The sequence below is a fragment of the Cucurbita moschata genome, unplaced genomic scaffold (assembly GCF_002738365.1).
Source record: "Cucurbita moschata cultivar Rifu unplaced genomic scaffold, Cmos_1.0 Cmo_Scf00014, whole genome shotgun sequence".
In the NCBI taxonomy this organism is placed as follows: Eukaryota; Viridiplantae; Streptophyta; class Magnoliopsida; order Cucurbitales; family Cucurbitaceae; genus Cucurbita; species Cucurbita moschata.
The window spans coordinates 1460421-1483193 of NW_019268530.1; the positions used below are offsets into that span (position 1 = coordinate 1460421).

General features: G+C 35.3%; 6 protein-coding genes, 1 long non-coding RNA gene and 3 other non-coding genes across 10 annotated transcripts in view; 6 read left to right on the forward strand and 4 right to left on the reverse strand.

The window, feature by feature from the left end:
- Positions 1–2194, forward strand: part of LOC111451999 — a 3337-nt gene extending 1143 nt beyond the window's left edge. Inside the window, exon 3 of the mRNA XM_023092510.1 lies at positions 840–2194. Coding sequence (XP_022948278.1) covers positions 840–2010 — 1171 coding nt within the window. The 3' untranslated portion in view covers positions 2011–2194. The remainder of the gene's footprint in view (positions 1–839) is intronic.
- A 1399-nt stretch (positions 2195–3593) lies between these two features.
- Positions 3594–5371, forward strand: LOC111452578 (myb-related protein P-like). The gene is made up of 3 exons (XM_023093369.1): positions 3594–3824; positions 4013–4142; positions 4660–5371. The coding sequence occupies exons 1-3, from the start codon at positions 3692–3694 to the stop codon at positions 5267–5269; spliced, it is 873 nt and encodes a 290-aa protein (XP_022949137.1). The 5' UTR covers positions 3594–3691; the 3' UTR covers positions 5270–5371.
- A 1897-nt stretch (positions 5372–7268) lies between these two features.
- LOC111452503 (GATA zinc finger domain-containing protein 8-like) lies at positions 7269–7901 on the forward strand. The gene has a single exon (XM_023093271.1). It carries the CDS (start codon positions 7269–7271, stop codon positions 7899–7901), a length of 633 nt encoding a protein of 210 aa, XP_022949039.1.
- Positions 7902–8264: 363 nt separating this feature from the next.
- Positions 8265–8567, reverse strand: LOC111452504. Its single transcript, XM_023093273.1, has one exon. The coding sequence runs from the start codon at positions 8565–8567 to the stop codon at positions 8265–8267; it is 303 nt and encodes a 100-aa protein (XP_022949041.1).
- A 2385-nt stretch (positions 8568–10952) lies between these two features.
- LOC111452494 lies at positions 10953–11591 on the forward strand. Its single transcript, XM_023093261.1, has one exon. The coding sequence runs from the start codon at positions 11039–11041 to the stop codon at positions 11498–11500; it is 462 nt and encodes a 153-aa protein (XP_022949029.1). The 5' UTR covers positions 10953–11038; the 3' UTR covers positions 11501–11591.
- Positions 11592–13269: 1678 nt separating this feature from the next.
- Positions 13270–15247, forward strand: LOC111452759 (probable galacturonosyltransferase-like 7). The gene has a single exon (XM_023093629.1). The coding sequence runs from the start codon at positions 13823–13825 to the stop codon at positions 14924–14926; it is 1104 nt and encodes a 367-aa protein (XP_022949397.1). The 5' UTR covers positions 13270–13822; the 3' UTR covers positions 14927–15247.
- A 210-nt stretch (positions 15248–15457) lies between these two features.
- Positions 15458–17531, forward strand: LOC111452760. Its single transcript, XR_002712161.1, has 3 exons — positions 15458–16261; positions 16294–16995; positions 17168–17531. It is a non-coding gene; the product is annotated as an uncharacterized LOC111452760 (long non-coding RNA).
- A 544-nt stretch (positions 17532–18075) lies between these two features.
- On the reverse strand, positions 18076–18156 carry TRNAS-GCU. Its single transcript has one exon. It is a non-coding gene; the product is annotated as a tRNA-Ser (tRNA).
- Positions 18157–18269: 113 nt separating this feature from the next.
- On the reverse strand, positions 18270–18350 carry TRNAS-GCU. Its single transcript has one exon. It is a non-coding gene; the product is annotated as a tRNA-Ser (tRNA).
- Positions 18351–19214: 864 nt separating this feature from the next.
- On the reverse strand, positions 19215–19296 carry TRNAS-GCU. Its single transcript has one exon. It is a non-coding gene; the product is annotated as a tRNA-Ser (tRNA).
- Positions 19297–22773: the final 3477 nt, after the last annotated feature.

The window sequence follows — 22773 nt, forward strand, 5'->3', positions numbered from 1 at the left end:
TTTTTTTTTTTTTTTTTTTTCCTTTCTTTTTTTCTTTTTCCTGATAGAAAATTATTCCTTCTCATCGTGAGTGATTGTGCTATTTTTAGAAAGGAAGGAATAAACAATACTTCCAATAAATATCATAATAATAATTTAATTATTTTTTAACCATATTTTATGCAACATTTTTTACTTCGAAATTAAGTATTTAGTTTTTGTTGTAAAAAATATAATTTAAAATTTTAATAAAATTATTATATGCTAAATTTTACTATTAAATTGTTATACATTTAAAATTCTATAGATTAAATTGTAGACGTCAAAAAAATAATTTTCAATATTACATAATTATAGTAAATAATATACTTTTTCTCTAAATTTATTAATAGAAATAAGTATATTTTTAGACCTACTTTTCATCCTATTTTTATAGTTTATAAAAAATTTAATGATTGAGTAATTTAGGTTAAAAATCCTTTTTTATAATTATCTGATTTATCTATATATTATATTTATGTATAAGATATTTTTACTATTAAAAATTTAATGTTAAAAAGCTTAATCATTATATTTTTAAACATAAGATCTAAATTCTTATTAAATAAGAAATTAAAAGTGCAATAATGGTTTAAATGAGTACTCAAAAAGTATGGTATAATAATTGGAGTTTTAAATTTCCAACTCACTATTATAATATTATTTTAAAAAGGAAAAGGGGAAAAATCATTTGAACTTTTTTCGAAGATTAAACACATAGAAATTAATATTATATTTTAATCTATTTTTTGATCAACTTATTTTTAATAATTAGGTTATGATTTAAAGTTAACTCACAAAACTCGCCTGGGTTTGTGCAGATACGTGGTATTGGGCCAAGCTGCCTGTCATCTGGGCCTATTAGAGGACGCCATGGTTCTCCTCCAGACCGGCAAACGCCTCGCCACCGCCGCCTCACGCCGGGAAAGCACCGGCCGTTCCGAAGACGGCTTTTCACTCCCCAGTTTTCCAGTGCTTCCTACCACAACCACCGAAGCAGACACCACTGCCGCCCTCCTCAGCCACGTAAAGCTCCTCCTCCGCCGCCGAACTGCTGCCCTCGCCGCTCTCGATGCTGGCCTCCCCTCCGAGGCTATCCGCCTCTTCACTAAGATCCTTGAAGGTCGCCGCCCCGCCCCTCAAACCTTCCTCGCCCAATGTTTCCTCCACCGCTCCTCCGCTTATCGTGCCGCCGGCCGCACTGCCGACTCCATCGCCGACTGCAACCGCACACTCATCCTCGACCCGACCTGTATCCAAGCCCTCGAAACCCGAGCCCATCTCTTCGAATCCATTCGTTGCCTCCCCGATTGTCTCCACGACCTCGAACATTTGAAGCTCCTCTACAACTCGATCCTGAGAGATCGAAAGCTTCCTGGTCCGGCGTGGAAGCGTCACAACGTGCAGTACAGAGAAATTCCCGGGAAGCTCTGCGCGTTAACGGCGAGAATCCAGAAATTGAAACAGAGGGTTGCTTCGGGTGAGAAGAACAATGTCGATTACTATGGTTTGATCGGATTGCAACGTGGGTGTTTAAGATCAGATCTTGAAAGAGCCCATTTATTGCTCTGCTTGAAGCACACGCCCGATAAGGCAACTGGGTTTCTAGATAGATGCGAATTGGGTAATGATTTTGATATGGAATCCATTAGAGATAGAGCTAAAATGTCGGGGTTGTTTCTGTATAGGCTCCTGCAGAAAGGGTATTCGAGTATCATGACGACAATTATGGACGAGGAAGCGGCAGAGAAACAGAGAAAGAGAGCTGCGGCGATTCAAACGCAGCAACAACAACAACAACAGCAAAGCCATGCAAAAGCTATTGATGAAATAGAATCGAAACAGGAGGAGATTTCGGGATCAAATTCGACTCATAATAAGTCGGTTTATCAAGGGGTGTTTTGCCGGGATCTCGCCGTGGTGGGGAATTTACTGTCGCAAGTCGGATTTGGACGTCCTATTGCAGTGAAGTATGAGGCTTTGAGCTGTTAGTTTCAGGTAACTGACCGTCGGGGGGAATCTTCATTGTTTGTATAAAAAGGCAAGGCGGTGGAACTGCCGGAGAAATTTTGTCGCCATTCTGGTTTGCTTTTCTTGGCCCATTCATGTACAGATTTTTTAACTTCACTTTTTTTCTTCTCAGTTTCGAATATGTCACTATTTTTGGGCTTTGGGCCTTGGGCTTTGGGCTTTGGGTTTGAGCTTTTTTCCTTATTCTTGGGCTTTGGGCCTTATCCATATTTTTATTCGTGCTATTTAATGAAAATTGATTTTAAGTAGAGATTGTTTAAAAAAAAAAAAAAAAAAAAAAAAAAAANTGTACAGATTTTTTAACTTCACTTTTTTTCTTCTCAGTTTCGAATATGTCACTATTTTTGGGCTTTGGGCCTTGGGCTTTGGGCTTTGGGTTTGAGCTTTTTTCCTTATTCTTGGGCTTTGGGCCTTATCCATATTTTTATTCGTGCTATTTAATGAAAATTGATTTTAAGTAGAGATTGTTTAAAAAAAAAAAAAAAAAAAAAAAGTATTTTGTTGCATCCTACTAGAAAAACGAGGTTTGGTTTGTTTTGAGTAAAGTACAATGATTTTAGGGTCTATGATGATGATCCATTCCCTTTCCACCATTATTGGACATCGCTCATTTGTCAACCTAGTTGGGACCCTTCACCATCACCATTTATGTTCAACATTTCTATTGAACAACCCACCATTTTTACTATAAGCTTTTAATGGTCGTACATGTTATAATTTTTATCCTTTTTTGTTATTATTATTATTTCGATTAATTTTAGAAAAATAATAGTTTTAATATATAAAAAAATACTTGAAATAAAAGTTCATTATTTACTAAAAAATGTTTTGAGGAAAAAAACTATTTATTCCTTCATTAAGACTAATAATTCTTTTCCCTCTCATTTTCACTTCTTTTCCTACCATTTTAAGACATGCAACGTGAATAGCAAACATCTATAAACCGGTCATCAATACTATAATTCTTAGGTTATCTTTTCGTTCATTTTGTATGTATATATTTTTTAAATTTTAAAAATTAATTGGATCCGTTTCTAAATTTTTGACTTTGTGTATAATAAATCTCGAACGAATATAAAATCAAATTAAAATTAAAATGACTTTTTGGGCGTATTATAAAGTTTAAAGTTAATTTAAAATATATAATTTATTTTTTGAAAAGAATAAATGGATTGGAAAGAGTTATTAAATGCAATGGGACTCTCTAGACATAGTTAGCTGAAGGAATTAAAAGCTCACAAATGGAGATGGACGATGGCTAAACAAGTTACGTACTAAGAAATTTTTAAAAAAATAAAGATTTAAATAAATGCCAACGTGGAATAAGCCAAGCCCCATCACCCATCCCTCGACCGTCGCTTTGCCACGAGTACACGATTTTCCTCTCACTGTCGTGGCCTCATCTTCCTCCACACATCCATTTTTCCAACTTTAATTGCCACCTCCTCCTCCACGTCACCCTCTCTGTCACTCCCTTCTTCTTTTCACAGAGACAGACTCAGAAAAGCGGTATTATAAAACCGAGCAACTCGTTCAAGTTAGTTAGATATTATAAATTCAAAATCACCCCATGTGAAACGATGCCGTTTTGAATCTGGGTGTGTGGCCAGCACCGTCGACGGCGACAACGACGACGACGACAATGGGGAGACGGCCATGCTGTGAGAAAGTTGGCCTGAAAAAAGGGAGGTGGACGGCGGAGGAAGATGACCGGTTGAAAAAGTACATTCTTGCTAATGGTGAAGGCTCTTGGAGATCCCTCCCCAAAAATGCAGGTTACTTCCCACCTACATTTTTCCGATAAAACAAATTATTCAACGAGACCGCTACCCTTTTCGTCTTCTTTTACTAATCTCTTTTTACGAGCCATTGAACTTACCTTGCATCCGTACATCCAATGGTTAAAAAAGATTAGCTATTTTTATAATCGAGAGTGACCAGTTATCGAAATTTTTATTTTTAGGGCTTCTTCGATGTGGGAAAAGTTGCCGACTTCGATGGATCAACTATTTAAGGTGCGATTTGGTGCGAGGGAACATTACGACCGATGAAGAGAATCTTATTATTAAACTACATTCTACCTTAGGAAACAGGTAACTCAAATTAATTTCACTCTTAATTTTAATTATCATAAAGTTTTATTTTTAATTTTTTAATATTTGAAATATATTTCAAAATGAAATTTATAATAGGTAATAAATTTAATGCAAAAATACATCCTTTTTAAGTCATAATTTTTTTAATAATTTTAAATATATTCTCCCAATGCAGTTCACGAGCAAAGAAGAGAAAAAATAATAATAAAATAAAGTAAATAATAATAATAAATTATTATATTATTATTATTTTGGCTTTTTGTAGATTAAAGTCAAGCATGTCAGACAGGCTAGAATGACAACATGAAAGGAATATGAAAATAGAGGGAATAATTTATTCGGATTTTCCTTTATTTTCAATTTTCTATAATTTGGAGAAAATAATTTGTAGGGTTTTATTAATTTTAATAAAAATTCATTTTTTAATATACGAAAAAAAAAAGAAAAAAAAAAAAGGGAAATATTGTCGTTTTCTAATTATAATTATGAATATTTTAATTCAATATGTTCTCAGGTGGTCTTTAATCGCCAGCCACTTGCCAGGCAGAACAGACAACGAGATTAAAAATTACTGGAACTCTCACCTGAGCCGTCAAATTCACACGATCCGGCGCCGGAGCGGCAACGACGATGGGTCGGTAATTGTCGACGTGGCACGGCTGAGCCTCCCGCCGCGGCGGAAGGGCAGCCGTGGGCGGCGTAGCAAGGAAGCGGAGACGGTGGCGAGAGAAAAAACTGTTTATGGGGCTGTGGATGATCCAGCGGAGGAAAGAGTTAGTTCCAACGACAAAATTATTAGCAAAACGACAGATGTTGGTGGGTCTGCGACGTTGAGTTTCGATAAGGACGACATGTCGTTGGACTTGGATGCCTTTTTGGATTGGGACAATGACAACGACAACGACGACGACGACGACGACGACGGAAATAAAGTCACCGCCGCTACCGGTGGCGCTGAGGTGGAGACCGGCGGTGAGTGTAGTTCGATTAGTTGTTCGTTTCGTCTGGACAGTCCTTGGAATTGGGAAAGCTTTGTCGGTGGGGAGGAATGGGAGGCCGGAGAGGATCTCCCCGCCGCCGCCGTGGTGGAATCCGACGCTGTGATTTCTTGGCTCTTATCTTAATCACCGGCGGCGGCGTGATCTTGATTTTGAATGTTTGTAAATTAATGTGTTGATTCTATGGGATTTTGGGATCTTTAATTTTGTATATTTTCTTTTAGCTTTTAAGAGACTCTGCTAATCCGTGTAAAGTTCTTTCTTTTTACTTTTTTACCGCTGTTATGGTTTGTATTTCCATGGTTTTTGGAATATGTATTTGTTTCTAAAACTAAATTTTATTTACTTTTTACCCTTGTAACATACCTTTACCATCCAACCCTTTCATTGCCAACACAACTCACCACTATCTCATTCCTCGCTAGCACACCGCCCAATATTTAGCTCTAATACCATTTATTAGAGCTCAAAACTGCTCTATTAGATATTGTTGCATTTAAATGTGTCTTCTATGGAGAAATTTCTACATCTTTAAAAGGAATGTTTCGTTCTTTTCGTGTGAGATCACTACCGACTAGAATCACACACATTGAGAGTGTGCATACATATGCCCCCGACCACATGAAAATTGGGTTGGTCTGATACTATTTCATGTTTGACTTTTTTTTTTTTTTTTTTTAAATTTGAATAATTTTATATCACATTTGAAACGAGTTTGGAAATTTATATTCTTTTAACTGAAACAAAATTGGTCTACGTGTACTAAAAAACAAAAAAAAATTCCCACGCTTTTTCATCGGTTTGGAAAGTATCAGGGTCCATGTCAGCTTTTTCAGCCATCTCATGTGGGGCCCAAACATATGAAATCCAATGAAAACAATGGATCAAACGTCTGAAGCCCAACTGTGTACCAGACTGCCAACTCACATGCTACACCTCAGACCAAAACTTGGAACAATTGTTTTTTTTTTTTTTTTTTTTTGGTCTTTTTAAATTTACATTTTTAACCCTTCACCTTCTAAAAATAGATCGACACGATCTTCTTACTTACTCGAATCGTTCATCTTTGTAGTAAAAAATTTGTCGAGCTTTAAATATCTTAGAAATGACCGAGAAAATAAAACATGGATAGAGTTTGTCACGTTTTTTTTGTCTGGATTCATAGTATTTATAATCAGTTTATAATCAGTAAAAAGTTAAAAGATTCGTGTCTAAACATATGAAAGTTTGGTCCTTTTAAAATTTACATTTTTTGTGGTCGGGTTAGAAACCAACTCATTGTAACAACCCAACTCCATCACTAGTGCTCCTCTTTGGGTTTTCTGTTTCACGCTTCTAGTCATATGTTAGGGAGAGGTTTTCACATCCCAAAGAATTTTATGTTTCTCTCTTTTAATCTACACATTTGAGAGCCCAGTCTTGTCTCTGAGACACCACCCAGTGTCTATTTTTGACACCATTTGTAACTGTTCAAGCCCACTGCTAGCAAATATTATCCTACCATTTGTAACCATCAAAGCCCATCGCTAGCAAATATTGTCCTACAATTTGTAATCATCCAAGTCCACCGCTAGCAAATATTGTCCTACCATTTGTAACCATCCAAGCCCATCGCTAGCAAATATTGTCCTACCATTTATAATCATTCAAGTCCACCGCTAGCAAATATTGCCCACCACTAACAAATATTGTCCACCACTAACAAATATTGTCTTTGGGTGTAGACGCGTTTTAAAACCTTAAAAACTTGAAAGAGAAAATTCAAAGATAATAATATCTACAAACAGTGGGTTTAGGCTTGGGGTTGGGCTTGGACGGGTTACACCAACCCTATCCTACCCTTAAAAAGAAATATTTAACATATGTAACCGTGACTTATAAGTGTTCGATAAAATGCATTTTTCCTTCTAAAAAAATGGAAGTGATCCTAAAGTTTCTCCACTAAAATTAAGGACAACCATTCATTTATAGCAAATTCAAAATGGCCATAATATATATAAGCCCTAAACCTCCCTTCTTCCCTTTCACTAATTTTCTCTTCCTCTCACCCTGCAAAGGGTAGAGGCAGCCAGCCACACAATCTATACATAATCAAAAAAACAAAAACAAACAAAAAAACCTTAATATGGCAGACAACCTCAAATCTCTACAATCTTCCATTACCGACGACAACAACAAGAACAACAACAACCTAGTCGGTAACAATGGCAACAATGGCGTCGCCCCTCCTAAGAACACGACGAAGAAGAAGAACAAGAGCCTTAACATTCTCAGGGTGGCTTTGATGCTCCTCCGCCGCCGCTCCAGCAAGCCCAATGCTGCTTCTGTTGAGGTTGCCTCTAAGGGCATGTGGAACCGCCTTGTTGCCTCCATCCGCCCTTTACATGTCCAAAGCAATCACTCACCTCAACATCCTCAACCCATTATTGTACCCTCCATGCCCGACGCCACCACGTTACGCGCCTCGCCCTCCATCGACTGCTTCGAGGACGTTAAGTCGTCCTCCGCTTCTTCCGTTGATGGCATGAGCCGATACGCTTCCGCCATCAATCTCCAAGAGCTCGACCAAAACAATGATGACGACGACGACAATAACGATAACGATAATCAAGCCGAGCCAAAAATTGACGAGGATGAGAATGCGGATGATATGATCGATGCAAAAGCAGAAATGTTCATAGCTCAATTCTATGAACAAATGAGGCGCTCGAACTCCGACGTTCGTTACCTAGAGATGATCAAGAGATCGATCCGCTAAAACCGACGGCCGGGGCGATATGGGAAAATTATACCATTTTCATGAATGATATTTTGATTTTATGAGGGAAAAAGCGAAAATTAGTGAAAAGGATTGTAATAATGTTTGGTATCTATTTATTTGAATCTTTATTAATTTATTTATGAATTGAAAAATAAAATTTATTACTATTTTCGTAGTTTTTATTATTTAACGAATTCGATGAATTATTAAATAATTGTATAATAATTATTGTTGCAATAAATATCTCAATTTTGATTCTAATAAATGTCGTAACAATTATGAAAATAAATTGACCAAATAAAAAGATAAAAATAGAGTCTAAATTAGAGGGAGGAAATCGTGACCGTTGGTTGATTGTGATCAATATCCATGGACGATCCGGGAGCATTTGGTCTTAATCCACTGTAGTCCCTTCCGCAGCGAATCCTTCACCTTCCCTTCGACCGTATAAACTTTATACTTGGCGATCCTCTTCCTCCGTTTACCCTCCGGGTCGCCGAACCGCCACGGTTTCGCCGCAGCTGCTGCCGGCCCAACCCGGTTCGTAGTTGTAGCCAGATTCGGCGAGCCGTAGATCTGACAGCTGCCGTCTCCTCCGTAGCGTTTGCCGCTGACAATCTCGACGCTTCGTCCGCCGCCGTGAGCCGATTGGAAATGGGCCATTGGAATGGGAAGAATTAATTTGGAGACGGCGGAGCGGAGAGGGGTAAAATCGGAAAAAGAGAGAGAATATTGAAATGGTGGTGTGGTGTGGAGTCGCGAGTAGTGATACTGGGAGATGAGCTGGAAGTCTTACAACGTTTGGTTTTCCCGATCTCTGTGTCGTACGGAAATCTCTGTTTTATTTTATTATTATTATTATTATTATTATTATTATTATTTAATGGTTTTTTCTGTTCATCGTTTTGGGAAATTGCTTAACGGAGAAGAAGGCGGGATCCGGCGAATCAACCGGAAAAATCGGTTACATTACTGTTATTACGATGTTCTTTCAAATAATAATAAAAAAATTATTTTAAAAAATGGGTAAAAAATCCACTCATTAACCTAATCCTCGTAAATTCTCCATCGAAAATTCTTCCACTTTTGTGGGGCGGGAATTGGAATAGGAGGCAGTGACGGAGATGAGAAAGGCGGAATTGGAATAGGAAGCAGGGACGGAGATGAGAAAGGCGAAAATTCTCCCACTTTTGTGGGGCGGGAATTGGAACAGGAAGTCGGGACGGAGATGTGAAAGGCGAAAATTCTCACACTTTTGTGGGGAGGGAAATTGATCAGGAGGCAAGGACGGAGATGAGAAAGGCTTCCCGATTTTTGCCCGACCCCACTTCGTAGACAGAGGCAGGGACGGAGATGAGAAAGACTTCCTGATTTCTGCTCGACCCTACTTCGTAGACATGTCTACGTCTTTTCAAACGAAAGTCTATCTATGGGTAAAAGCGGCAATATTTATTCGAGCTCGAGGTAACAGGTGCAACACATATCAAACCTTAACAAGCAATTTGATGGAATTAATAAATTGACATCTAGAAAGATACCACTACCAAACGTGAAAAACATTGAATATATTCTCAAGAGTCAAAAAACACGAACGATAACTTAATCGAACTCTCTAGAAATACGTGCAACCATAAGCTCCACTTGAACAAGAAGACATATCCATTGGTTCGAGGTCGAACGCAAAAGCCAAATAACACGTTTACGACCATTAGATAAGGAAAGGAGTCATTTTCCACCAAAGTCTGTGACTTTATTTCAAAACCATACATACAACCAAATGAGACAAATACTACGACCTCCACCAAATTCTATACAACAATGGAAAGTTTCGTTCCATTTAAGATACCCTTTCTTACCAAATGTTTACTTAACTTCAAACCCAACAAATAAAAGGCGTGTATAATTAATAATATACGTAAACATTAAAAAATCGTCATATTAAATAAGAATTATGTTCGATATATGAATGAAATTAACTCGTCGAGAACAAATATTAAATTAAAGATAATTATTGGTCTGGGGTCTTCCAATATTCTTGACCATGCACATTATGTTTGTTTATTAGAATTAAAATCAATTAAATCATACTCAAATGGTCAACTATTCCAAACAAAGAACAAAACAATTTTCAAATTACAAACACAAACGTAAGGGATTACATAATCAACCCCAATCAAATCAATCAAATCACAACCAACAATATTGTCTGATTTGACTGATTACGTTGGTGGTCCAGCGTCCTCGCTTGCATACATCCAGTATCTAATTCTGATACCACTATAAAGTCGCTACTAATAGATATTGTCTGCTTTAACCTGTTACGTATGATCGTCAGTCTCACAGTTTTAAAACGCGTCTACTAGAGAGAGATTTCCACGTTGTTACAAAGAAGGTCTTGTTCCCACCTTCCACTAATGTGGGATCTCAGAGTATCACCAACATACCCGAAAAAATAGACATGTGCACTTGGATGGGATCCATTTGAAAAATTGATATTAGAATTTGAAGTATTAATGTGAATTAATGACGCAATTAATAGAGTAACCCATGGCACGTGTCATATCCATCCCCATTAAATTTAGATAGCAAGTTCCGTGATACTTAGGTAGGAAATCCCTCCTTCCATTTAATAACTTCTCCTCCCCACAATACCTAATAAAATTCAACTATTTATAATTATTAATGTTTTATTTAATGCTATTTAATCTATCAATATTACTTACCAAAATTTTTATTTTTTTTCTTCATATTATAAATTAAAAAATATAATTATATTGGTGGGTATGGTTACTATTATAAAATTTTATTTTAAATTTATCAACATTTTCTAAAATTATGGAAAGAAATTAAATTAAAATTTATATGGAATTTTATTATTGACTTTTGACTTTTTTAACCCATGTGCTAGATTCAAGAATTTTCATAATTTATTTATTTATTTATTTCATTTGGTTTTGAGGGTTTTGTTAATTAAAATTAAAATTATTTATTGGTTAATAAAATAAAATAAAATGATTTTTTTTTTAATTTTTATTAATAATTCAACACCAAATATATTGAGCTTCGGTTCTCACCCACTGGTTCATCTTCCCCAAATTCACAATTCTAGAGAGAGAAAACGAAAGAGAGAGAGAATGGATGAAAATGGGGTTTCTGAGAAATGGTTCCAAGGGATAAGAGGCTACTGGAAGAAAAGAACCTACCAGAAACTTAACCGGTCGTCACGGCGGCGGAGGCGGCTGGCCAAGATCGGGCTCGGGTCGACCCAGAACACGCGGCGGCGGTTCTGGCGGGTCAAGATCTCTCCGAAGCTCCGATTCCTTCGGAAATTTCCATCCCCGAAGAAACTCCTCATCCGCCTCCGTGATGCCTATGTCAATATGATGCTCGGATTAGCTAATTCCCGGGTTTTCTCCGGCGGCGGCGCCGCCGTTATGTGTGACGGCATGGCCGGTTTTGGCAAGCGGCCGGCGAAGGAATACGACGAGAAGATCATTCTGGAGATCTATAAATCCATGGTGGCAGCCCAGCGGCAGGTGGCCCACCGCCCCGCTGCCATTGCCGGATCCGAATTGGAAACACCCGGGCCCAGGTGAAAAATATATGTTCAATTTTTCAGCATTATTTCAATTTTAGTCTTGTTGTTTAAATAAATATTTTAATAATCTCATAATTAATTGAAGATAATTATATAATGCATGTTATTTAACAAATTCATTCAAATTTACACCATAAATTATATTATTAAAATAATTTATTTACCTTTTGTTTTATCACAATTCTTTTTGGAATTCAGGTGTTTTAAGAAAAGCGACGTCGTTTTAATCTTCATTATTTTTAAATGGGAAATAATTATTGTTTATTAATATTCAATAAGAGCTTATTAAATCAATTTGGACTTTTATGGTTTTTTTCTAAATATATTTATGTTTAATTTGGAATCATTGAGAAGAAAGCACATGGGCTTTCTCTAGTCAACTGAGTCGAGTCGGGTCAAAGTTGTTAGCGGACACGAGATAGATTAAAAAAATAAATATTATCGAAACGTTATAAAATTAGCGTTTCTATTCATTCGTAGCTGTACTTTATTCGTGAGTGTTGGTCAATTGACATTAAAAATTGAAATTAATTACGTTTGGTGTTAAATTTATTAAATGAATAAATTTTCCATCTTCTCGTAAAATTAAATCAGTGAACCTCGCTCGTAAATCCTTCTGATTCTTTTTTATCTCGAGCAATATCTTTGTCTCCTTCAACTTTCTATATTGTTGAATACTTGAGTATCGTCAATTCACTCGGTCTTTCTCTACTTTATCCATGTTTCTACCACGTCCACATGGTACGTACGTAGCGATCATGTCGGTTATGCATCGTTTCATCACTTTCGCCTAGTTTAGTTGGATCGTGTCTACTTTTTAATTGGGCCTAAGTCGATTCGGCCTTTTTGTAATTGGGCCTTAGTCGATGTGGGCTTTTTCAATTGGGCCTAAGTCGACGTGGGCTTTTGGATCATGGTCCACTTGAATTGGACCTTAAATCTAACCTTTTGATTGTTTTTTAGTTTGACCCATTGAATTTCCAACTTAAAATTAAATTAAATTAAATTAAATTTTCTCAGTCAAATTTTATTCATATTTAAATCATTTTTTAGGCTTCTTATTATTAACACGTGAGAAAAGAAAAAAGAAATGTTTCTCAATGGTAAAAATGGTTGAAGTAAATAGTTAAAATTCACTATGGTAAAATAAATAAACCAGGGTTAACAGTTGAATTAGGCTTGTATTGATATTTATTTGACAAATAACGGAGTAAAATAATTTTAAATTCTAAGAGATAACTTTAAATTTTTTATAAATTAATTAATTTAAACCTTATGTCAAGATCAATTCATTTACAACGACTTAATTAAAAGAGTTATAAATTCTTATGAGAAAGGAGATGAATCTTCTTCGAGAAACATCCTTAATTGTTCATCGTCACAAGTTCGATGTTTTTTTTTCCGAGTCTAAAAATATCATTGTCACTGGACTAACAACGCCAAAATAAATTTCAAAATTAGAAATAAAATATAATAGGAGAGATTTTATATGTCATTTTGATAATCAACTGATTTAATAAAATATTTGAATTATTACCCAAAATTTAAAAATAAAATGAAGTTTTAGAAACTATTTTTAAAAAATTTTGAAGAATAAAAATCAAATAATTATTTTAATATTGTTTTAAATTTTGGCAATGGATAATGATATATCCAAAAGAGTGGATAATATTTTAAGGATAAAAGGGTAAAGTTTGTGAATATTTTTATTAATTTAGTTAAAAATAATAATAATAGTAATAAATAAATAAAAAAAGTAATTGACCTTCTAACCCCAAAATTTTAATAATTAATATTTAGGTCATTGTGGGGATCCGCGGAAAAAGGGGCTCTTCACTGTACCACGTTGTGGGTCTGCTGCTTTGTCTTCTTCCATGGCTCTGCAACCAAGAGAGTAATAGAGGGAGAGAAGCTGAGGAGAGAGGGAATTGCATTGTAGACCGGCCGCCGGAAAACTCCTCTCTCCGGCGTTTGTTTTGAGGTCTGATTTCGGTTCAATGCTCTTGTCTACATCGTTATAATCATTGTCTTCTTTTTTCTGCCTTTTTCGTTTCTCTGCTTGCTTTGTTCCCACGGCATACTTTGTCGCTTTGATACGCACTCGCAGGGAGGAGAAAGATTGATTCGATCTGGTTCAGAGGTTATATTTGTTGTTGATTTTACATGTGTTGTTTTAAAGAGAGCTCTAGAGGACGTTAAAGGAACCCTAACGGTCATTCGAACGGGTTTTTTATTGTCGATTTTGGTAGATCGATTTGGTTTGAAGTGGAAGGAGGAGGAGGAGGAGGAGGAGGAGGAGGAGGGGATTTAAAGGTTGAATATGGTTTGGTTGGTGAAATTATCGAGGGTTTTCTCCGCAGCAATGGTGATGATTGTGCTTGCTCCGGCTTTGCAATCGTTTCCTCCGGCTGAAGCCATTCGATCCTCTCATCTTGATTTTTACCTTCGTTTACCTGTTCATACTGCTTCTTCCAGATCGTTGAATCGATTCTCCTTCCGAAAGGCATCTACATTCCGCAATGCCGGTCAGTGTCGTGGCGGTGACCCTAAATTTTCTGGGAAATTTGGTGTGTGCGATCCGAATTTGGTTCATGTTGCTATTACGCTTGACGTGGAGTACCTTCGTGGCTCTGTTGCGGCCGTCAATTCGATTCTTCGAAACTCACTTTGTCCTGAGAGTGTTTTTTTCCATTTCCTCGTTTCGGATACCAATCTCGAGGATTTCGTTCGATCCACTTTCCCTCGGTTGAATTTCAAAGTGTACTATTTCGATCCGGAGATTGTCCGCGATCTGATCTCCACCTCGGTGAGGCAAGCTCTGGAGCAGCCGCTTAATTATGCTAGAAATTACTTGGCTGGGTTGCTCGAATCTTGTGTCAAGAAGGTAATTTACCTGGATTCTGATCTAATTGTGGTTGATGATATCCGAAAGCTATGGACGACGAGTTTGGGTGAGTGGACAATTGGAGCTCCTGTGTACTGCCATGCCAATTTCAGCAAGTATTTCACAGCGCGTTTCTGGTCCGACGACAGATATTCCGGCACATTTGATGGAAGAAAACCCTGTTACTTCAACACCGGCGTTATGGTCATAGATCTGGTTAAGTGGAGGGATGGTGGGTTCACGGAGAAAATTGAATGGTGGATGAAGCTTCAGAAGAGTAATCGCATCTATGAACTTGGGTCACTGCCGCCGTTCCTGTTGGTTTTCGCCGGAAACGTGGCGACCATCGAGCACCGGTGGAACCAGCATGGTTTAGGAGGTGATAACATCAGAGGCAGCTGCCGTGACCTCCACCCTGGTCCGACGAGCCTCTTGCATTGGTCCGGCAGTGGGAAGCCATGGTTGAGGCTGGACTCCAAACAACCATGCCCACTGGATTCTCTATGGTCACCATACGACTTGTACGGATACTCCCAGTGAAGAAAACATAGGGGATATATGAGGTCGCCGGTAAATTTCCAGCAGGAATGTTTTGACGCTTATCTTGATAAAATTTTCAATTGTAGTCCTATTTTTCTTTGGTTTTTTGTCTCTCTCCGGTCACTTTGTGCTTCTTCTTCTAACTCCATCTTCCAGGCGATGTGTATCCTATTTTACGATTTTTACTGGCTCTGAAAAATAAATGGGAAAAAACGGGCCATTCGATTTGTTTGTACAGATTTTGCATTCTTTTATGAATGGAAAGTTGATGGTGGTTTTCCGTGTATTGATATTAACAATCAATCAATTCTGTTTCTTGCTCGTTTCTTTGCTCTTGCTAGTTTGGTATGATTATTTATCAAAGTGTAGCCATCCAATCCTTCACATGGTGATCTTGCCTGAACTGATCAAGTTGTGGTTTATAGACATGGAATTTCCTTGGCTGACCCATCACAGATTATTTGCTGCAGCACTCTGGCTCCATCTAAACAACAAATTTGGCTCTTGGGATTCTCCTCAAATAAGGTACGGTTAACATTTCATATATGTTTTTTACTTTGACTCATTTCAAGAATTGTGTACATTGATGCACCAGCACATAACTCTATAGGCATACACCACTATTCTCATGGGATTTTCTGTTAAAATTGGAACCGAGTTGTCAGACTTTAAGCAAAGTTGGAACATTTTTTTAGCCTCAACGTCTGGGTTTTCTTTCTAAGATCAGAAAGTGTGGTCTGCGTTTTGAGAATTGGAAGAAGGGTATCAGGAAAATATGGGAGCATGAGGGTTTGGGCTTTATGCTAGTGTGTATAAATTATTAGAAACTTATCCTGAATTGCCACAAGTGGCCAAAAGGGATCGATTGACTGTTTCTAAAATACCCCAATTTGTGCCAGCTGGAGGACCAAATTGCAGTATTGGAAGAATCTTAAAGGTGTTTTGGTAAGAGGTAAAGTCCATGGTCTCTTTTGAGTTAAAGAAAAGCGGATTCGGTGGCATGTTCAGGTGACTTGTTAACTACTCATTGATCCATTGTCATTTTCTTATGGCCTTACCCAAACGGGTGGGGTCATACCTCCATATGCTTTTCTTTACTCCTTCCCTTTTCTTATTATCATTTTTTCTAGAAGATATCATCATGGTACTAAGATTTGATCATGTTAAGAGTTCTAACGGCTCAAGTTGGTTTCTTCCTCTGCATTTAGATGCTATATATTTATTTCTTTTGCTCAAAATGGTAGCCCAAAAGTAGGCTGATTGATTAAGGGGGAAGTAACAGATTTATCCATCCGTTTCACTATTAATACTATTTTGTCGCTTAGAAAGGGAAAAGTTGAGGGATTTATAGTTAGAACAGCATGTAGGTTGAGGGATCCCCATGTGTCTCATTGTTCATTGTGTGGGGACAAGTTCTGATGTGGCTGACTAGATTGGATAAACTTTAGCTATAGCTCATGGGAAGTTTATCAAATTTGGTTCTTTATGTTAAGTATCCAATTAATTGTAACTGAATTTTCCAACGACATTACATGTAAGTTGGCTGAAATTGTAGCACAGGTGAATTTCCACTTGGTTCTACATCAACTTTTTAAATTACAGTTTAATAGGTAACTAACCTCGTGCTCTATTTATTTTTTATATAGATAGAAAATCTAGATTTTTCTTTCTTTGCTGTTAAGTTGAGTGAAGTCAGAATACCCACACGTGGCAGGGGCCTCCATGATTGGATTGATCTTTATTCTGAAAATAATTTACTTATTTTAGTCTTTTGTGCTTTGTCTTTGGATTAAGGATGAGGCAAACATCTATCCCTTTCTTCCCTTTAAGTCTCCTTGCTCGTGCCGTCATGCCAGACTGGTTCTTGTGATTATTTTAAAGACAGATATGTCTTAATGTTGCTTTCTTTTTCCTGAAATAGAAGTAAAACAAAAAGATCTACACAATCACAGCCGTTGGGAGAAATCTAAATCTTGAAATGGACGGCTAGTAGTGTGGGGAATAGAAGAAAATCGATGGGGTTGGGATGTCTGATGAACGCCACATGCACGTAGTTTTCAAAAAAAAGAGTAAGCTTTGGATCCCTTACAGCTTGAAACAGCCATGGAATTGATCTTGAAATGAGGGGACCAAAAATTCTTCTGCTGCTCTGGATTTTTAAATAGTTTTTATGCATTTTCTTGAGCTTTAGATTTCTCGTTGAATATTGTATCGCTCTCTCTCTCTCTCCTTCTCTTTCAGGTTTGATCTAAATGAGGAAGCACGCACATCTGATTCGGATCTAATTGTTGCCCATAAAGTAATCTTTCTGTCATGTCCCACGTTGGTTGGGGTGGAGAACAAAAAACCCTTCAATAAGGAGCGTGAAAACCTTTCTCTAGTAGACGCGTTTTAAAGTCTTGAGGGAAAATTTGAAAGGGAAAGCCCAAACAAGACAATATCTGCTAGCGGTGGATCTGAGCCATTACACTTTCGAACTTGGGAAGGATATGGAGGTAATAGCTGTACATGTGTGTTCATAGAAATCTTTTGTTTTATGATTCTTTTTTTAACTGAACATTGTGGTTTTTAAAACAAGATTGTTATTTGTATCACTAGTTGAAACGATGCAATTTATCTTTCATGTCTTTTATTATCTGATCATCTGAGTAACACAATCCATCAAATAAATTTAGCAGCCGATCATATAATCCTCATCTTATCGATTGTGTTGGATTAGCTCGATTATTGTATTGGTTGATTGATTCATGGTACTATGGCTTTTAGTAGTTACTCTCGTAAAGTCAATTCGAGCCTAGCTAAATAGATAAAGACATTTATCACCTTGAAAGGGTGTATTGAGACTTATGGAATGAGATCGAGATGAAATGTTTGTAGTAGGAAAATGTAGCGTTGTGACGGATGAATTATGCCAATTATAGGCAACTATCATAAATGCATTAATTAATTAAGCTGCTACAAAGTATGCCAACCCGAGCGCTTGGTGAAGCTTGCCTGTCAGGTTGTTCAGTGTGGTGACTCAAAACACGTCGTGATTGGTGACATTACACCTTGAAGAAAATAGGTTAGTTGTCATGCTTCTCTTAAATAAATTAATTACGTCTGTTAACTTCACATCATTGGTCGATATAAAAATAAAGAGCTCAACACGTTGCCTGAGAGATTCGAACTCTCGCGGAAAACCCCATGTACTTAGCAGGCACACGCCTTAACCACTCGGCCAAAGCAACACTTGTTGTTTGAAGAAAATAGGTTAGCTGTCACGTCACGGTTCTCTTAAATCAATTAATTACTTTGGCCAACTGTCACATCCTTGGTCGATATAAAGATAAAAAGCTTAACACATTGCTTGAGAGATTCGAACTCCCGTGGGAATCCTCATGTACTTAGCAGGCACACGCCTTAACCACTTAGCCAAAGCAACACTTGTTGTTTGAAGAAAATAGGTTAGCTGTCACGTCACGATTCTCTTAAGTCAATTAATTACTTTGGTTAATTGTCACACCATTGGTCAATATAAAGATAAAAATGTCAACATGTTGCTTGAAAGATTTGAACTCTTGCGGAGAAATCCCATGTACTTAGCAGGCACACACCTTAACCACTCAGCCAAAGCAACACTTATTATTCAAAGAAAATAGGTCAGCTGTCACATCATAGTTCTCTTAAATCAATTAATTACTATCACTTCATTAGTCAAGCATATCAAATCAATACAGATTGTTCGAAGAAACTAGGTCAACTATAACATCAAGTTATCTTAAATTCAAATCATCAAAAGAGTATTATTGTTATTTTTATTTTAAAAAAATAGTTATCTTTTCAACTTGGCCGAAGAAAACTCAGACAAAAGTCAATACAATAGTTATAGAACAAGTGGGTCGTTTTATGGGATAACTTCGCCCTCGAGCTCGAGGTTTTAATTTTTTCATAGTAGTACTTTGGTTGACTTCCGCTTTACTAATGACTAAATCTGGTTCTTTGAAACCCATATCGCAACGAGCATTTGCTACTGTCGAATAAACCAAATAAAAAATAGGATAACATGCTCGATAAGGCATGAGTTTGAGTATTACCAGTGTTTCGTAGTAAGAACGGCCACGAATCTGATCAATTACTCTTCACGTGCAAATCCAAACTTGTTAAAATAACCTTTTTTTTTTATTAAAGAATATATATATATATATATATATTATTATTATTATTTTGTAGAAGAAGTATTTGTTTATTAAAAACAGGTAAAGAATAGAGAACAAGAAATAAGAAAGAAGAAAAAATAAAAACAAATCGTCGCCTGAGAGATTCGAACTCTCGCGGGGAAACCCCATGTACTTAGCAGGCACACGCCTTAACCACTCGGCCAAAGCGACACTTGTTGTTACGAATTAAAATTTTATTTGTAATTATAAATTATTCAAATTTGGGCCTATTATATGATTGTATTGTGGATTGGATCTTGGGCTCAATTTATGTACTTATTATATTTGGGCTCATTCAAATTTGGGTCATTTATTATTAAAAAATTGTATACGTTATCCATCCTACCAATCCAACCGTGAACGTTTGAGCTGATAATTGATATCTTATATACTTAACTGTACTCGAACCATATGTAATTTTTTTTAAGTTTATACAGTACTTCTCTCTCTTATTTATTTTCCATTCTTCCGTTAGTGAGCCCCCATGTTTAAAGTTCACGAAAAAAAACTCACGAACAACTTCTTCTTCTCTCACTTATTTCTCTCACTAGAACCATAGCTTACGTCCTCTTTCACGAAGAACAAAATGTAATTTTCCCTATATTTATATATACAAATAAGTTACTAAATAAATCTTCAAATTTTCTCGCTTCAAAAAGTCATAATTTTGAATTTGATTATTCATCATCTTATGTTTCAAATGCTATCTATGACATCAATGCTGAAAATCAAATCCAAACTGCCAAACCATATAAAAATTGACATTAATTCAATTAATATATATATATATATATATATATATATATATACATATATATAATAATTAAGAACTAAAAGCCAATATTATTTAATTTAGTGAGATGAGGTGCCATTTTCTACTCCGAAATAAATAAATACTTCAAAATTCATTTTATTTTATTTTATTTTTTATATTTTTAAATTAAATTTTATCAAATATAAAAAAAAAATGTATTAATTGGTAAATCCCAAATATAATAATTAATGCCCACAAAATGACAACTCATTTGACAAATTAAAAGAGAATAAAATTTTGTACTTTTTCATCCTTTGATGTTGGAAGAATCAACAAGATTTTGTATTTTTATTTTTTATTTATTTTTATTTTTTTTTAAAAAGGCACATTGGTGAGGGAATCTATACCAATTTTCTTTTTCTTTTTCTTTTTTTTTATTGGAATATTTTCCACCTTTACATCCTTCAATTGCTTGTATTTGGGTTTTGCATAACTTTTAATTGGATCAAAATAAATAAATAAAATAAATTCCCAAAATTTCATTTTAGTCCTTATATTCAACATATTTCAATTAAGAGTGAAAATTTAAACCCGTCATTACCAATTTTTATACTACTTATATTATACGTTCGAGCCTAATATTGCCAAATTTGCAAAAAGGTCCTCTCTCTTTCACAAAATCAAATTCTTAAGGGCATCAAAAGAAAAAGAGAAAACATAAGAGGAGCAAAAGGAAAATAGCTCTTTTATAAATTTTTTATGTGTTGTCCCACTCCCACCACCCTTTATTTATTTATTTATTTTTGAATAAATTCCAAATCAATTTTTATTTAATTTCCTCGTAATTAACATTCTTTTTTTTTTTTAATTTGTTTTTCAAATATAACACTTTTTTAATTATATTTTATTTAAGTGTCACTCAACAAATTAAGAAATATATTTTTTTTATCAATAAGTCAGAGATTTAAATATTTAATTCTCTAATTTAATTAATTAATTAATTTATTTATTTATTTTAATGTTGTTGCCCGCTAAAACTTAGAATCATTATAATGATGGATTACTTTAACTTTGTCCATGTGAAAATGAAATTGGGAATTTTTATTTTAAGCGTAAAGTAAGTTGTAAAATGGGAATCCTATAACTATAATCATATTTTTTATTTTTTTATTTTTTTATTTTTTATTTTTATTTTGTTTTTAAGAGTTCCCTTCACTATTTGACCTTCAAAATTTATAAACTTATTTAAAATTTTAAATTTGGTTAAATATAAAATTTAATTTTATGTTTAATAATTCAAAATAATTTTAAATTCTAGTGCGAATTGATGATGTGAGAGGAGAATAAAAATTGTGATGATGACGCGCGTGATATTCTTTTGGCCTTTTTTCTTTGGTGGTGAAAATAAAGTGTTAATTTGATGAAGCATAAAATTTTAATATAAAGTTTAGAAATTTAATGAAATCATATAGTATAGATATTATGAAGAATAAAACTCAAATCTATACTATATGATTAAAATCATTTAATAAAGTGTATTAATTACTTTTTTTTTTCCTTTCTTTCTTTAATTATTATTTCTCAATCATAATACAACAGTTAATTATTTTTAATCACACCCAAATTTGCCCCTTAATCATAAAGGGAAACTCAAGCCTCATTCACATTTTTCGGGATGATATGTGGCTTTTTCAGATCTTAGGTGAGATTCTCTCTGGCCAACCGAACGTAACTCTTATGGAATTCAAGCTTGTTCTGCCACATATGTCGCTCTTGATGTGTTGCATTCATCTCGCAACGCTTGAAAATTTCGTTTAAAAGGAAGTTTCCTGAGACATTCATCTTGCAACGCTTGACCTCGTTGTAACACATGTGCTGCATGGTAGCTCGCTTAGGTCACATGGCTCACAAGTGATAGAGAACTGACACCATGCCTCTCCCTAAGGTACGTTCTAAAACATTTTTTGTCTGAAAAAAACAGACATGATTTTGGCGAATAGTCATATGATCTTGTGAAACGTCGTCCGTGATGAGCATTCATATTTTGCATGGATGGGCTTACCTCCAGAACTGCATAACCTTGATTTCAAGGTTAAGGCCTGAGCCCCTAACCATTTATCAAGCATATCTTTGTCCTTCTTTTGTCGGAGTGTTTCCTCCATCTTGATTATGCCTCATCTTGGCTTCAATGTACATCTCTTTGGTGTGTTGGATGATGCACCGTCCTCCTCAGTCGCATCATGACACGTGTCAGATGGGCACCACTTGAAGAACGCCACCTTGTCGTCTTATGTCAGGGTCACAACCTACTCCCTTCTTAGTATGATTACAATAGTTTAAAATTTTATTAAATAAATAAATCAAATTTACGTTTAATAGATCCATTAATTTTAAAAAAAAATACATATAAAATATGTTAAACAATCGTACGAGACAATTGATATTTATTATAAAAATTTTAAAATTTAGAGACTTACTGAACAAAAAAAAAAAAAATAATAATAATAATAACGAATACTTATACTTTAATTATATACGCGCTATAATAAGTGAAAAATAATACATCCATATCAATTAAGGTATGGTTTTAAAATTACTAAATGAATTATACTACCATTATTTTACAACAACTCTTTATGCATTATTTCATTTAAAGTTTGCATTATAATATTTAATACCATAAGTTCAAAGCTACATGAGTTTAATTATAACTTAGAGATAATATTGACTTTTCAAAAATATTAAAAACATTTATCAACAAATTGTATAATTGGCTCCACATTATTGTTCTAAGCATAAGATATTTTATTACATTTTATATCATATAAAAATTTAATTAAAACATTTATAATATGATCGGTTAATGAAATTATACATACGTAAACTATACTACA